Here is a 16,162-nt window from a genome sequence, read left to right as displayed (position 1 = left end):
TGGTCACCCTTCTTTAAACACTACTGCTTTCTTATGAGTATAACTGATATAAGATCAGGGCTTCCCTGGTGGTTCAGATGGTAAAAAAAAAAAAAAAAAAAAAACTGCCTGCAAAGCAAGTGCAGACATTTCAAGTGCACAACCTGATGGACATATTTAGACACCTGTCAGACCATCCGGGAAATTAAGACAATGAACACACCTATCACCTCCACAGGGCTCTCCTCTCTCTGGAATTTCTCCCTCCCATCTGACCACTTCCTCCTCCTTCAGGCCACCACTGATCTGATTTCTGTCACTATTGACTTGCTTTCATGTTTCTTGACTGGTACATAGAAGGAATCACCTACTAGGTACCGCTGCCTGGCTTTGTTTGCTCAGCTTAATTATTTAGAGATTTTCACATTGCTGAGTGTATCAACAGTTCATTCTGTTGTATTGCTCGGAACTGCTCCCTTGCATGGCTACACCAAGATTTGCACACCTATTCACTTGTTAACTGGAGAAGAAAATGGCAACCCATTCCAATATTCTTGCCTGGAGAATTTCATGGACAGAGGAACCTGGTGGGGTGCAGGCCGTGAGGTTGCAAAGAGTCGGACACGACTGAGTGACTATCACTTACTCACTTGTTAACAGCTGTCTGGGTTCCTCCCAGCTTTGACCACCACACACAAAGCTGCTATGAACATCTCTGCACGAGCTCATGAACATACATCTTCGGTTCTCTCAGGTATTCACCTAGGAGTAGAGTGGCTGGGTGGTATCGTAACTGTTTAACTCCCATGGCTGATACATGTCGATGTAAGGCAGAAACCACAATACTGTAAAGTAATTAGCTTCCAATTAAAATAAATTAATAAATTAAAAAAATATTTTTTGATGTGGACCATTTTTAAACCCTTTATTGAATTTGTTACAGTATTGCTTCTGTTTCATGTTGTGGTATTTTGGCCACAGGGCCTGTGGGATTCCCAGCTCCTGGACCGGGGATCAAACCTGGACCCCACCCTTGCATTGGAAGGTGAAGTCTTAACCACTGGACCACCAGGGAAGTCCCTAACTTTTTTTTTTTTTTTTAACTGCCCAAGTCTTTTTCAGAGCTGCCAAATCATTTTATAGTCGTTCCAACAGGAACCACACTCCAGAGTGGCCTTAATCTATGGGAGGCCATTAAGTTGAGAAATTTCCTCTTTTTTTGTTACACTCAAAATCATCTGATGAAAACCAATGAACCACTGGATTTTAAAACCCAAAGGTCAGGGGACTGGGGGAAGCAGCTCAGACCTGGGCCTGAGAGGAGGCACTCAGGGGTGAGGAGAGGAGGCAGAGGCCTGAGCCCAGAAAGCCAAGGCGGCCCCCCTGCCCAGGCCTTGGTCCCCTGCTCCCCAGGAGCCCCAGGGCGCCCAGCAGACCCTCTCCACCTACACCCACACCCCCGGGGGTCACAGGTGCTGGCGTGGTTCACACCTCCAGGAGTAGAGCCAGGGACCCATCTCCCTCGATTCTCGTCCCACGATCCACCATCCCCAGAGCACCCCAACTGGTTGTTACAAAACAGAACTCCCAGGGGCTTCCCTGGTGGTCCAGTGGCTATGACTCCACACTTCCCATGCAAGGGCCCCAGGTTCAATCCCTGATAGTCAACTAGATCCCACAACGTGCCACAGCTAAGAGTTTGCATGCCGCAATTAAAGATCTCACATGCCAGGAAGACCCAGAGGACGTGCCACTGCCCTGCAAAAAGCCCACCTGTCTTCTCACCACATCTGGGATCAAACCCTAGCCCAGTCACAGCCTATGAACCCCTGCAAATACTTCTCTTGCTTCTTCTCCTCCTGTTCTCCCCACCTCTCACTGCACTTCAGCCACAAAAGCCCTGTGCTGCTCCGTCAGCACGCCACCTCACCTCTACCTCAGGACCTTTGCACTAGCTGTTCCTGTGAACAGAAACCCCTTTCCCACGTTTGCAAAGCTCCCTCCCTCCTTCGACACCGAATCTCCACTCAGAGGGGCCACCCCTTACCACCCAACCCATATCGGCTCCCGGTCACTCTGGCCCTCATGGCCCCTGCTTGTTAATCTCATCATCTCACACACTCTCTCCAGCTTCTCACAGGGTGTGTTTGACTCCTTAAGCCCTGGATCCCACATGGAATCTAAGTTGCACCAGACAAGGATCCTGTCTCTCCCGTTTCACTCTCTGAACCTCCAGGGCCTAAACCACACTCAGCACATCAGCAGTCATCAACTCTAGCTGCTGAACGAAACAACCAAGGGCCAGGCCAGTGACGGAGCTTCACATGGCAAGGCCGGTCCTCCTCCTAGCAAGTCTCCTTGCTGACCTCTCCCACAGCTGCAGCAACTGGCTCATGGGCGGAACCCCAGAGGACAGCCGGGTGGGCACCCCCTGCCACCCAGCATGGGAAAAAGCCTGACGACATGCCTTCTCATGAGGCAGGAGGCTGTAGGCCAGGCCAAAGGGAACCGGAAACCCCAACTATGCCCGAGAACCTCCACTGGGTCACAGACATGGCGCCCAGCCAGAGTCACATGTGCACAGGGCACCTCCTCACCACGAAGGCCACAGAGGCTCAGCTCAACCCACCTCCCAGGAGACAACGTCTCCTCTGTTCATGGCCGCTGCAGACCGTCACAGGGTCCTCTGCTGACGTCCTGGTGGCCAGCAGCATCAATGTCCCACATTCCCCACCCACAGCCTGATGCAGACTGAAGACCTGGAGCTTGGGCGTTGCTGCAAAAGGTGAGGAATTGGAAAGCCGGGGTTCCTCTCCTGGGAGGCCAGCTGCTCTGTGGGGCTGTGCACCAGGCTTGGGGCTTCCCAGGGGGCACAAGTGGTAAACAATGCAGGAGACGCCAGAGACGTGGGTTTGATCCCTGGGTAGGGAAGATCCCTTGGAGGAGGGTACAGCAACCCACCCCGGTATTCTTGCCTAGAGAATCTTATGGACAAGGGAGCCGGGCAGGCCACAATCCAAAGGGCTGCAAAGAATCAGACACAAACGAAGTGACTTAGCGCACATGCACGCACACCAGGCTGGGCCCTCGTCAGCCCGCGCTCCACGGTGGGCACCATCCCATAATGACCACAGGAGGACTGACACCATCCCCTGCCGTCGGAGTCCCTCGCGAGTTCTTGCCTGGCTTCTCTGGACGCGGGATGCGTCTTAAGTCAATGTCATATCCTGGTTTAACTGGCAGCTGTTTTCCTTGGTGCATCACACAGGTGACGACATAATGATGCACAGCACAGGTGATAACTCTTATATTTGAAGCAATAAGACACAATAAATACATGCTGGAGAGGCCCTCGCCTGACTCCCAAAATAACCCAATGACAGAGCTTGGGGTTGGCATACAGCTCGCAAGGGGGGGAGGGTGTGAAATCCAAGACAGAGAGTGAACAGTGATGTAAACCACGTACTCAGTGTGGTTTTATAGGCTGCCACCGACGTGCCCCTCTGGTGGGGGTACCCTGACAGTGGGTGGGGGAGGAGTGTGTGCAACTCTGCAGCTTCTGCTCAGCCCTGCTGCGAACCTAAAAGTGCTCCAAAAAATAAAAGTCTGTTGGGAAAAAAAAAATCCAGTACAGCCCAAATCACCCTCAATTGGGGCTTCTTAGGCTGAACACCTCGAGAAGCAGTTGATTTGACGTGTTAAACCGAACCATTTAAAACAGTAAGAACGCTCAGGATGCCAGCTGCTCAGAGAGAAGTGGGGGAAACGAAACAACTCTGGGAGGACGCGGTCGCTGAGGGTCATGGCAAACAGAACCCGCTCACTTGACATCTTTCTCTTTTCTTTTCTACCCAAATTGCCTGAGCTACATGTTGGACTCCACTCGCAGGTGAGCAAACCGTGGTTCTGGGAAGGGAAGCAGCCCGCCCAGGGCTATGACACTTAAGGGGTGGCACTGAGACCATCCCGGGCCACAGTGGAGGGACAGGGCTACGGGGTCAACCTAGGGAGTGTCCGGCTTGCCCATGGCCAGATGCCTGATACTTACTTTCTGGACTTGGCACATTCCTTCTTCCAGTTCTTTACCAAGACTGGCACGACTTGTTCTGACGTGTCCTCCTTATTCAGGGACCAGAGGTCAGTGCTCTCCAGGGGCTGGCGGTAGCCCTGAACCATCATCCTGTGGCCAAAACACAAGAGGGGAGGCGATGAGAGTCAGAAGGAGATGACACGATGGCCCTCCCTGCTACCTTGGCCCACACAACCGCAGGCAGCCGTGATCAGGGAAATCTCAGCATGAATGGACGTGTGGGCACATGACATCATTACTGCTAATTCCATTAGATCCCCCAGGAAAAGTGGCCTCGTTTTTAAGCAAATATACAGAGTATTTAGGAGGAAAGTAGTAGGATGTTTCTAATTTACTTTCAAAAAAGAATTTTAAGGCTAATATCGCAGAGCATTAACCATCATTATATTAGGTGATGAGTTTAAGGTTTACTAGCCTAGTCTTTCTGCTTTGAACACTTTCATTGTAAAAGGGAAACTTAGTATTTGAACTTGTTATTTCTAAAGATTTCAAATTCACAGAAAAACCATAGGAATTGTACAAAGAATTCCTGTCGACCCTTCACCAAGCTCACAGCTGTTCACATTTCACACGTGTGCGAACACATACAAGGCAGCCCTCAGAGATACTACAGGTGCGTTTCAGACCACCACGATAAAGTGAATATCACAGCAAATCGAGTCACGAGAATTTTTTTGGTTTCCCTCCCATACTACAGTTATATTTACACTAGCATTATGTCTAAAAAGTAACATACAGAGCTTAACTTAAGAATTCTGTATTGCTAAAAATTGCCAAGTTAAGCATCATCTGAGCCTTCAGCAAATCCTAGTAATAATAGCAAGGATCACAGATGACCATAATAAATATAATAATAATGAAAATGTTTGAAAGATTGTGAGAATTACCAAAATGTGACACAGAGACACAAAGTGAGTGAAAGCTGATGGGAAAAGGGTGCCAACAGACTCATCTGACACAGGGTGGCTACCAAACCTTCAATCTGGGAAACACGGTGGCTGGGAAGCACAATAAAGCATGCCTCTTTTTTCTGAACCATTTCAGAGGCTGCAGAACCTCCACACCTTCACCCCTAAATATCAGTGTATATCCCCCTAAGAGAAAGGAGACACTCTGATATCACCAGAGGACAGTGACCAACATCAGAAACATGAGCTTGGCTGGCGTGACCTGCGGGCCATGCCCAAACGCCATCAACTGTCCCAGAGCTCTTCTTTAACAGCAATTGAAAATCAGTTCGGAAAAAAAAAAAAAAAAGGAAATCAGTTCGGAAAAATACTAAATCATGAAGTGTAAAAAGTTCATAAAGACAAGGAAACAATGCTTGGGGGAGGAGGAGGGATTTAAATAACCCCTAGTAAGATGCTGACAACGTGCAGAAAACAACATGCAAACTAGAGGAGGCCGAGCAGGCTGTGTGCTGAGCTGCAGGTGGTGGCGCCTCTGCTGCTACCGGTCCAGACACGCTTCTCTCACCCCCTTTCCCTATGTTATTTATTTTGGGGGGCAGGGGGGGCGCAAACATTATTTATCTCGGGGGGGAAGGGGAATAATGATAATAATTACACCCAATGCAAAACAAAAACAGCCAAATCTGAAGCTGAGCCAGGAGTGTGCAGCTTCTTGCCCAGGCCGAGCTATTTATACATGTATCACATGACTGTGGGCTCAGGGTCGGTGTCTCCGAGACCCATGCCCAGGGCACACACACTCAGGACACAGCCCTGCCGGAAAGCGCGAGGGAGGCAGAGCTGCACACTGGTGGCCCAGCACCCGCCCGAGGTTTCAGGGCCAGGACTTACCCTGTGATCCACCAGAAGGTGATCCTGGAAAGGAAGGAGGCACTGGATTCCGGGCAAGGATTCTATGGAGAGAGACACAGGGTGCAGAACCCAGGGGAAATGACAGGTTAAACTTCTCGTCTATGCCAGCTCCAGGCAGGGAGCAGCCAGCTCCCTGGTCCTCCCAGTGGGCCAATGGTTCATATTAGTTCACTCATTTATTCCACAAATATTTATTGAGCATCTACAAAGTGGCAGGCACAGACAAAGTGCTAGCATTATCTCATATCTTCACAGAACCTGGTATGACCTCAATTCCTCTTTCTTCCATTCATTCACTCACTCATTCTACAAGTATCTTCTGAGCACCTACTATACACAGATCTGAACTAACAAATATAACCCTAATCCAGGTCAACTGCTAACACTCTGCTAGCTAGTAACAGTTCTGTTTTAAATGTTTTATGAAAATGATCTCCTTTAATCTTCATAGTCACACTAGGAACTAGATAAAAGCATCGTCTCCATTCTGTAGTTAAGGACACAGGGGCAGAGAGATGAAAAGCCATGCCCAGGGTGCCAGAGCTGGAAGCAGTGGAGACAGAATGTGAGTCCCAGATAGTCAGGGTCTGGAGAGAAAACATTAATCAATCACATGAACAAATTCAAAACCACAACTGTGACAAGGATTACATCCCGGAGGCAGAGTAGTATGACCAGTGAGATCACTGGGACCTCATTGGCTGATTCAGTTGATGGAGGTCAGGGAAGGCATTCAAGCTGGGGTCTGAAAAGTGAGGAGAGGATGACTAAGTGAAGGGGGGAGACGCGAGGTGGTCCCAGCAGAGTGACTGATGTGTGCAGAGGCCCCGAGGTAGAGGGGAGCACAGTGGGCTCCAGCAAACAAGAGGGGGCCTGAGCAGTCTACACTGGAGGCCACATAAGGGATTTTGTCTCCATCCCAAGGGCAACAGGAAGTCATCAACAGATTCTAAGCAGGCTTTCAAAGAACCTCTTTCCCAGAGCCACAAAGATGAGCTCCAGTTCAGGGCCACACAGCCAAGGCCATCAGACAGAGCCTTTGGGACTGCACACGAGGGCTGATACATTCAAGTCTAAATCTGGGGACACGAGCATTGGCGAAGGTGGGGTCACCAGACTAACGACGAGATCACTAGCCGAGGACGTTGCTCTCCATCCCAGAATTTTGCAGAGATAAGATGCTGAGGAGGGACATCCCTGGAGGTCCAGTGGTTAAGACTTTGCCTTTCAATGTAGGGGTGTGGGTTCTCTCCCTCTCGGGGAGCAAAGATGCCACATGCTTAGTGGCCCAAAATATCAAAACATAAAACAGAAATGATATTGTAACAAATTCAATAAAGGTATTTTAAAACTCCTAAAAAAAAAAGAAAGAAACTGAGAGACGGATTAGGAAACACAGTCTACCAAAACGGTTGTCCACCCCGGCCGGGGACACTCAGAAAACACACTGTATCTGCCTGGCTCCCCAGAGACTCACATTTAGCTGGTCTGGGGTGGGTCCAGGTACTTGAATTCTTGTTTTTGTTTTCAGTTCCCAGTCTCCTTGGCCAAGTGGCTGGGCAGGAAATGTACAAGATAAGCCCAGAATATCTTGTCACACCCAACAAGACAAGGGTAGGTAAAAGACCTCAGATGCAACCAGAAGTGGCTCTCACGAGCCTAGAAAGGGAGAATTTGAGCTGCAATACAGACAGTAAGGCAAAAGGACTGAGATACATCACATTTTAAATACACAAGTCCACCGTGATACTGGAAGAGAAGGAAAACCTCTTGGTGTCAGTGATGATGGTACTAGAGAACCAAGTCACTGTTTTGAAAACAAACGGAAAGAAACAAGCATTTGTCTATGACAACACGGGGTGACCAAAGAGATGAGGGGACGTGACTTTGCATAAAATGGTTCAGCTATCAGGTGGGGAGGGAACAATACCACGTAAGAGGCTGCACCACTCTGCAACCACAGTGCATTTCTGGAATACTTGGTGATATTAAGGAATTAGTAAGTTGTTAGGCCATATAATGGTACCATTGTTGTATTACTTAAAATCCTTATCTCTCAGATATTATTGTGGAAAGCGGAAGAAGAGTATACAAGAACAACACCATTTTTGTAACTTTTTATGGGTCAAATTATTCCAAAATAAAATGTTTAAAAAATTTTTAATTCCTTATCTGTTGCAGATACCTAATGAAATGTTTACATGTGATGCAGGGTGAATAGTCCATGGCGGGTAAAAAGTTTGAATAAATAAATAAAATAGTCCATGGCACTCATTATACTATGCTGTCCACTGTTGTACACAGCTGAAAGTTTCTACCATGAAAATCTTCCCCAATGAGTCAAATATGAAGCCTGAGCCGAGAACTACCGGGCTTCACTAGTACTACCTGGCCCAGAATCACCTGGGGAGCGTCATAAACACAGGTGCCCTGAACTAGATCACCCTCTCTGGAGGTGGGACCCTGGCCATCAGGGTAGCTTTCATCAGATGCAGCTGGCCCACAGACCTACATTCCGAACCAACCAAAAGCCACATGGTCCTGAGTTTGAATCCCCCAACCCTGCACTTTCTACCTGCATGGCCCTGGGCAAGTCCTTTCACCCCAGAGTCTCAGTTTTCACACCTGGGAAACGGGAGTCAGGTGAGACACACTGCTCAGCCTCCCCCAGCAGACTCCCAGGAGGAATGAGATCCTTGGGACAGCATTTCCAACCGGAAGCCGCAGCATTATTCCCGGAGGAGGTGGTGGTATTTGCTTTGCAGGCTCTTTTTTTTCCCCGGGAAGTGGGCAGGTTATCAAAGAGTCACAAATGCACTTCAACTATCGCCTAGTTCCTGCCCCTGTAAACTGCTGGCAGAGAGAGAAGGAGATGCTTGGGACAATGACTCATTTATTTCTTAGGCAAATACTGAGGGCAGACCTGCTTATATGCCAGATGGCTAAATATCATTATATCCAAGACCAGCCTGTGAGGTCCTCGCTCTGTACTGCCTCCAGGACAGTAAGCAAACCAAGATTCAAATAAATACACAAAGATATATGGTCAGAGCTATAAGGAGAACAACAACAAAACAAGGGGCCTGGGTTGGGGGGGGGGGGGGCGGGTAGGGCAGGTACCAGGGAAGGAGGCGCCCAGAGGTGAAGCAACATAGAGCAAGGTGATTGGAAGGAGGTTTGAATCCCAGCCCTGCCACTTACTGACTGAGGGGCCTGGGCCATGTTTCTTGGTGATGGTGAGATTAAATTAAATAAAGCCTGTGAAGTACTCAGGACAGTTCCTGGCGCAGAGTAAAAAGCTCAAGCGATGACATTAGCAGTATTAACATTAATACTAATGGTAACCCCAGTAACAAGTACGTTTCCTGCAGACCTGACATACCAAGCAGATGTTTCATGTCAAGATTGGCAAACTCAGACCCACAGTCCGGCCGCTTACAAAATAGTTTTATTTGGACATGGTGATGCCCATTCATTTCTGTACTGTTCATATCTGCTTCTGAGCTACAGCTGAACTGAGTACTTGCAACAGAGACCGTGTAGTCTACAACTATCTACCATCTGCCTCTTTACAGAAAAAGTTGGCTAACCCCTGCTTACAGCAGACCTCATGACGTGAAAGATGGGGATTCTTAAGGAGAGGAACTGGAGCTCAAATGCAGCTTCTTTTGGTCTTGGCCATCAACACAGAGTCAGCCCTGCACAAAGATGCCCAGCCAAGGGGGCAAGTGGGGGCTGAAGTTCAGCCGGTGCCTGGACCTGGGGGCCGGGGGGGATGAGGGAGGGGGGACTGCATTAGCAGGAAGGACACGGGGCCTTTCTCAAATTCACCCACCCGGGGGGCCAGACACCTTTTTCTAATTAAAAAAATATATATTTTTTCTTTTTGGCTGCACCATATGGCACGTAGGATCTTAGTTTCTCAACCAGAGATGGAACCCACGCTCTCTGCAGTGGGAGCACAGAGTCGTAAGTATTGAACTGCCAGGGAGGTCCCCAGGTGCCTTTTTCTAACCTGCATAGAGACCCCAGTGCAAACTGTCAGGGTGTCAGACTTATACGCCCAGGGGCCTCATAAATCCTGCCATTCCTTTGAAATCAGGCAAGCCTAGATGTGGATCATGAATGAAACAGCCTAGGATGGAATGTTGCATCTCCAAGCCTTCCCTCTAAGTTCCTGCCTCCTTTCCCCCAAGTCCTTAGGAGGAAAGCTGTAGCATCTTATTTGGCGAGCTTCCTTTTCTGCCCTCATTCTAAAGAAGCGATGCCCTTTCTTCTTGCTCTTTTTAGTTCCAGAGCCTGGTTGGAACTAACTGGGCTTGAGTGAGTCTGGGCAAAGCCTCTTCCCACTGCATGGATAAGTCCGACTTGTAAGCTGTTGTTACCATTCAGTCGCTAAGTCAAGTCCGACTCCTTGCATCCCCATGAACTGCAGCACGCCAGGTTTCCCGGTCCTTCACTCTCTCTCTGAGTTTGCTCAGATTCATGTTTATTGAGTCCATGATGCCATCCAACCATCTCATCCTCTGTCACCCCCTTCTCCTTGTGCCCTCCATCTTTCCCAGTATCAGGGTCTTTTCCAATGAGTCGGTTCTTCACAGCAGGTGACCAAAGTACTGGAGCTTCAGCTTCAGCATCAGTCCTTCCCATGAATATTCAGGACTGATTTCCTTTAGGATAGACTGGTTTAATCTCCTCGCCGTCCAAGGGACTCTCAATAGTCTTCTCCAGCACCACATTTAAAAGGTATCAATTTTTTAGTGCTCAGCCTTCTTTATGGTCCAACTATCACATCCATACATGACTACTGGAAAAACCACAGCTTTGACTAGACAGATCTTATTGCAATATTCAGGCTCAAATTGAAGAAAGTACAGAAATCCACTAGGCCATTCAGATATTACCTAAATCAAATTCCTTATGATTATATAGTGGAGCTGACGAATAGATTCAAGGGACTAGATCTGGTAGACAGAGTACATGAAGAACTATGAACGGAGGTTGGTAATACTGTACAGGAGGAGGTGACCAAAACCATCCCCAAGAAAAAGAAACACAAGAAGGCAAAGTGGTTGTCTGAGGATCCCTTACAAATAGCCGAGAAAAGAAGAGAAGTGAAAGGCAAAGGAGAAAGGGGAAGATACACCCAACTGAATGCAGAGTTTCAGAGAACAGCAAGGAGACTTGTAAGTAGCCAGTGAATCACTAAGTGGAGTTCTTTCATGATGTCTTTTGTTAACATGGGTTTCACTTTTTCCAAGGATAACCCCTTACTGCCACAACTGTTGATTTAAACAATGACAAAAAAAAATGTGTATTAATTTAAAATTAAACCCAGCCCAGACTGTTCTGGTCTGTCCCAATTTGGGGGGTGAGGAGGGTATTAAAATAAGGTTTAAGAAAAGAAAAAGAATGAAGCAACCTAGACTTATAATGTGGAGAAGGCAATGGCACCCCACTCCAGTAACTCTTGCCTGGAAAATTCCATGGACGGAAGAGCCTGGTAGGCGGCAGTCCATGAGGTCACTAAGACTCAGACACGACTTCACTTTCACTTTCACTTTTTAATTTTCATGCATTGGAGAAGGAAATGGTAACCCACTCCAGTGTTCTTGCCTGGAGAATCCCAGGGACAGAGGAGCCTGGTAGGAGGCCATCTGTGGGGTCGCACAGAGTCTGACACAAATGAAGCAACTTAGCAGCAGCAGCAGACTTGTAACGATAGTTTTGTAAACATACGGTAACAGTGAATCACTACGATGTGTATCTAGAACTGACAGTGTTGTGGGTCAATTATACTTCTGGTTTAAAAAAGGACACGTAGACATAGGACTCCAGTCGGTTCTGTAAGTGAAAAATATGTACAATTGCTATAATGCTGGAAACAGGAGTTACTGATATAATTTAACGTCCGATAAAATTGGGAGGAGAGCATGAGGAAGGAGAGATGGAAGCATTCAGTTTTGGTCTCAACATTTATAAGTTTAGTGTTAGTCACTCAGTCATGTTTGATTCTTTGCAACCCCATAGACTGTAGCCCGCCAGGCTCCTCTGTCCGTGGGATTCTCCAGGCAAGAATACTGGAGTGGGTTGCCATTTCCTCCTCCAGGGGATCTTCCCAACCCAGGGACTGAACCTGGGTCTCCTGCATTGCAAGCAGATTCTTTACCCTCTGAGCCACCAAGACAGCTGCTTTTGGAGGGAATCCCCTGGAGGTCCAATGGTTAGGACTCTGTGATTTCACTGAGGGCCTGGGTTCAGTCTCTGGTTGGGGAACTAAGATTCTGTAAGCCACGCAAGGATCCTGGTTGGTGCAGATCAGCCCAAACTAAACCCTGCTTTTTTCTTTTCCTTTTATTCTATCTGTATTAGACAACAGATGGTAACTAAACCTACTACAGTAATCATTTCACAATATATGTATATGAAAGCATCAATGTTGCACACCTTAAGCTAAATCAGGGATGTGTGTCAAATATTCCTCAATAAAACTGGCGGTGGGGGAAGGGAGAAGGCTGCATAAGTGGAGATGAATTCAACCCCTTTATACCCAACTGTGCCCAGATGGAGTCCTACCTGAGACCACAAGGCGTGACGACCCAGGGGCAGAGATTCCTGCTCACTCTGGCTAGTACAAATCCTACCCTGGGAGAGCCAACCCCACCTCCCCCCCAGCCCAGATGCAGTTGAGGCTGGGTCAGCAACATGAGCATTGCAGTTTCTAAGCTGCAGCATCCAGGAGTCTCCCCAAATTCCTCTCCCCAGCCCTGCTCCCTCCCCCTGGATCCAGACATAGACTTTCAGATCACACTGGGCAGACACCGAGTCCCATCACCAGACAAGAAATTACGTAATTTGGGAACCGGTTTCTGGAAGTCCCTATCTGACACGAGTGAGAGGCCTTACGTGATAACATAATCAGAGGTCTGAAGTAATCAAGAACTGATCGTTAAAGAAGAAAAAAAAAAAAAAAGGAGGGCTGCTGCCCAAGGATCGGAGCAGCACTTCATGCAGCTGAAACCAAGCAAAGCTTTTCTGGTCTAATCCACAAAGTGGAGAAGGCAAGGATGTTGGCTCAGGGCTTCTGGGCCTCTGAAACTGAAACGGAGGAACTCCTATCCCAGGAGGAAGGAAGCATATTAATGACCAATCCCCCGTTCAGTGAAAACGAGATAAACTCAGGCCCCAGGTGAAAGTGGATGAAAAGGAATAAGCTGTTCATACAGAGGGAGCTGTTCTTTGGCATCTTTACCTGGCACAGGAGGTTTAAACTAATTTGGTACAACAGCTCCAGGCGCTGGCTCTGGGAACCGGTCACCCATGACCTCGCACAGGCCGCTCGGAGGACCCTGTCTGGGGCCCTCAGCTATTTCCATCAGAAACTCTCTGGGTGCCCTCGCCCCCAACCGCCCTTTCTGGTTTTGATTCTGCTTTTTAGTTCAGTTTTCTGCTGAGGACTCCAACTCGGCATGCCTAAATGCCCAGCAGTAAGAGATGCACGGCAGCAGTGTGGCTCGGACCAGAGGTTCTCAGACCCCACCACATCACCAGCATCTGCGGGCCTGGGAATTTGTCAGAAACAGAAAGCCTTGGGCTCCACCCAGACCGACTGACTCAGAAGCTCTTGGGGGCAGGGGGGACCCAGCAATGATCTGAGTTGTAACAAGCCCTCCAGGTGATGCTGATGCCCGCTCAGGTGTGAAGGGCTCACCCCCCGATCCAGCCCTATGAACTTAGGTGCCACAATACCACCCTGAACCTCAGCGTTCCCATCTGTAAAATAGGGGGAGATTCATAGTTCCACCTCAAGGCTGGGTTGCAGTGAGGATTAAATAAGTTAATTTTATTAACCCAAGGCTGCTATTATTATTATTGATTAGAACCACCCAAACGTCTGACAGTAAGAAATCTGGTGATACAGTGTGTAACACTGGTGTTCTTGGTTCGTTCTGCTGCTTCTCAGCTATGCAAATCTCCTCCAGGCTCAGGACCACGGTTTCTTCTACTGTGGCACACACACACCACATGTGCTTTCCCCAGGAACTTGTCCTTCTTCTTTCTGCGGCTTTTGAACAGGGTTGCTCTTTGGGACAGCGTTCCTCTCAATCTGCCTGGGCTCCGGTAATGGTTTCCTAGGTGCCACCAGCCTCCTGCACCCTCCTTTCAGCCAGAGGGATCGTCCAAAAGAAGAGGGATCTTCCAACCTGAGTGTGTCACTCACCTCCAGCTGAGAAACTTTCCCTCAGATTATAATTCCAAGTCCATATGGTGAAACTCAATTCTACCCTTGATCTTTCACGCTCAGCTCCCTGGCTCCCCTAACTTAGCCAAGCACAAGGCCATGCAGTTCCCAAACACCCACAGATTCCATCACACCGCTGGGCCTGTGGACATGCTGCTTCCACCAGCGGGAGAACCTTCCCATCCATCCTCCAGCCTTCAACCCTACTGGCCAGAGGCATCCCCTCATCTGGATGCCGGCCCTGGGGCCCCGGGCTGACTTCAGGACCACTGGCTCCTTGCTCCTCCACAGCCCCCAGCACTTCCCTGCCTGGGAAGCCTCCGTCCATCCCACAGCACTGGCTTATTGGCCCTCTGCCTCCTCCTCCATCTCTCCTTTGGGGTGGTCAAGGTCTGTTCATTTCTAGGTACTCAGAGCCCAGCAGAGCCCCTGGAACAATGAAGTACTAAACGGTAGAGAAAGGAATTACAAATGGAGTTTTCCATGCTCTCATTAACAGTCTACGCCCAGCAGTGGCCTCTGGGCTGCAAGGGGTAGGGTTGGTATGAAGGAACAGGAGGGGACTTCCTGGGGCTCCAGGAGTTTGAGTTATCATTTGTCAGAACTCATCAAATGGGTAACTTAAGATTCAGGAATGTCACTATGTAAATTTACTTGAAGGAAGAAAAAAAAAAAAAAAACCCAAAATAGAACCATAAAGAGATATTGAGTTCTGGCTAATGATTCGCGTGGTTAAATGTGTGGATGAAGGATACTGATGTTATTTCAAGGTCAGTTTTAAATACCAAAAATCTTAGCCGGCTGGCTGGCTAGACAGATACGTGATAAAAACAAGTTTAGCAAAATGTTAACTTTTAGCAATCTAGCTGGCAGGTAGATGGCAAGTACTCACTGCGTCTTCCAACTTTTCTGCAGGTTTGAAACGCTCCGTGTACAATATTTCATATTTATGAAACAGAACTAAAAATACTCTTCCACCAAATGAGCTGAGTAATTTTTAAGAATGTGCTAACCTGGTGCTTTTCCACCATGAACCAGCCGGGGATCTTGTGAAAATGAGACCCCGACTCAGCAGGACTCAGCAGGCCTGAGACTCTGCATTTCAAATGTGCATCTGGGGGTGCTGCTGATGCTGCCGGTCCGAGGACCCCCACTGTGAGAAGTGTTGGCGGTGGGGCGGGGTGGGGGAATGGAGGCGGTCCACAACCTGCCACATTTGCTCCTGATGCCCCCAACTGCTGATGGCAACCCTGACCCCACGCCCTAAGCGGTAGCCTCAGGGCCAGAAGATCAAAGGATCCGATGCTGGGGACAGGCAGGAGCGTCAGAAAGCCCCCAAGGCCTGGGCCCTAGGCCTGCACATGGAGGGGAACAGCCCCGCCGGGAAGCAGGGCCAGGACACGGCTCTGAGTCACACACCGGGCACAGGGCCAGCTGGGGAGGACGGCGCTCGGTGACTCAGCAGGGAGAGCAGGACGGCACCGCCAGCCCCACCTGACCCTGGGCTTGGCTGACCACTCTCGCTGAGGACAGGCGACTTGCAACGGCTGCTTGGAGAACGGGACAGGGACCGGGGCTGGACCGGTACCATCTTCCCAGCTCCACCATGATGCCAGCCCGGAGAGTGACAAGGGGACGGCAGAGGTGTCACCTGACATGTCCTCCTCCCAGTCACAGGCCTCGGCTCTGGGGTGGGAGTGGATCGGGGTGGGGGTGGATCGGCGTGGGGGGTGGTGGGGGGCAGCTGGCATCAAACTGAGCCTCAACCCGTTTCCAAGGATGGGACGCTAAGGTCCTGAAAGGAGGAGGGACTCGCTCAAAGTCAAATCCAAAAGTCACATAACTTGATCCTCAGTCTTCATCTCAATTGTGGTTGGCTGGTCTGCCTAATAGGATGGTAAGCTTCCTCGGGGGAAAGAGGTAGACAGTATTTTTCAAAGGCAGCCAGGCATCACCTGCCATCTCACATACTGGTCCTACAATGAGACCTGGCCAGTCCCATGTCTAGAGTTCACTCTCGGAATACAC

At 49.0% G+C, this 16,162-nt stretch overlaps 1 protein-coding gene across 4 annotated transcripts in view; it reads right to left on the bottom strand.

The window, feature by feature from the left end:
- The window catches only part of ABCC1 (ATP binding cassette subfamily C member 1), a 153,614-nt gene that overhangs the window by 78,200 nt on the left and 59,252 nt on the right, over nt 1-16,162 (bottom strand). For all 4 annotated transcript variants that reach the window (XM_040256946.1, XM_040256938.1, XM_040256955.1 and 1 more), the window contains exons 6-7: nt 5,872-5,933; nt 4,028-4,159 (exon numbers count right to left, since the gene is read on the bottom strand). In XM_040256946.1, the coding sequence (XP_040112880.1) occupies nt 4,028-4,159; nt 5,872-5,933 (194 nt within the window). The remainder of the gene's footprint in view (nt 1-4,027; nt 4,160-5,871; nt 5,934-16,162) is intronic.

The sequence above is a fragment of the Oryx dammah genome, unplaced genomic scaffold (genome assembly GCF_014754425.2).
Source record: "Oryx dammah isolate SB20612 unplaced genomic scaffold, SCBI_Odam_1.1 HiC_scaffold_2, whole genome shotgun sequence".
Taxonomy (NCBI): domain Eukaryota; kingdom Metazoa; phylum Chordata; class Mammalia; order Artiodactyla; family Bovidae; genus Oryx; species Oryx dammah.
The sequence above is the reverse complement of the archived record's forward strand: the minus strand, read 5'-3'. Positions and strand labels throughout refer to the sequence as shown.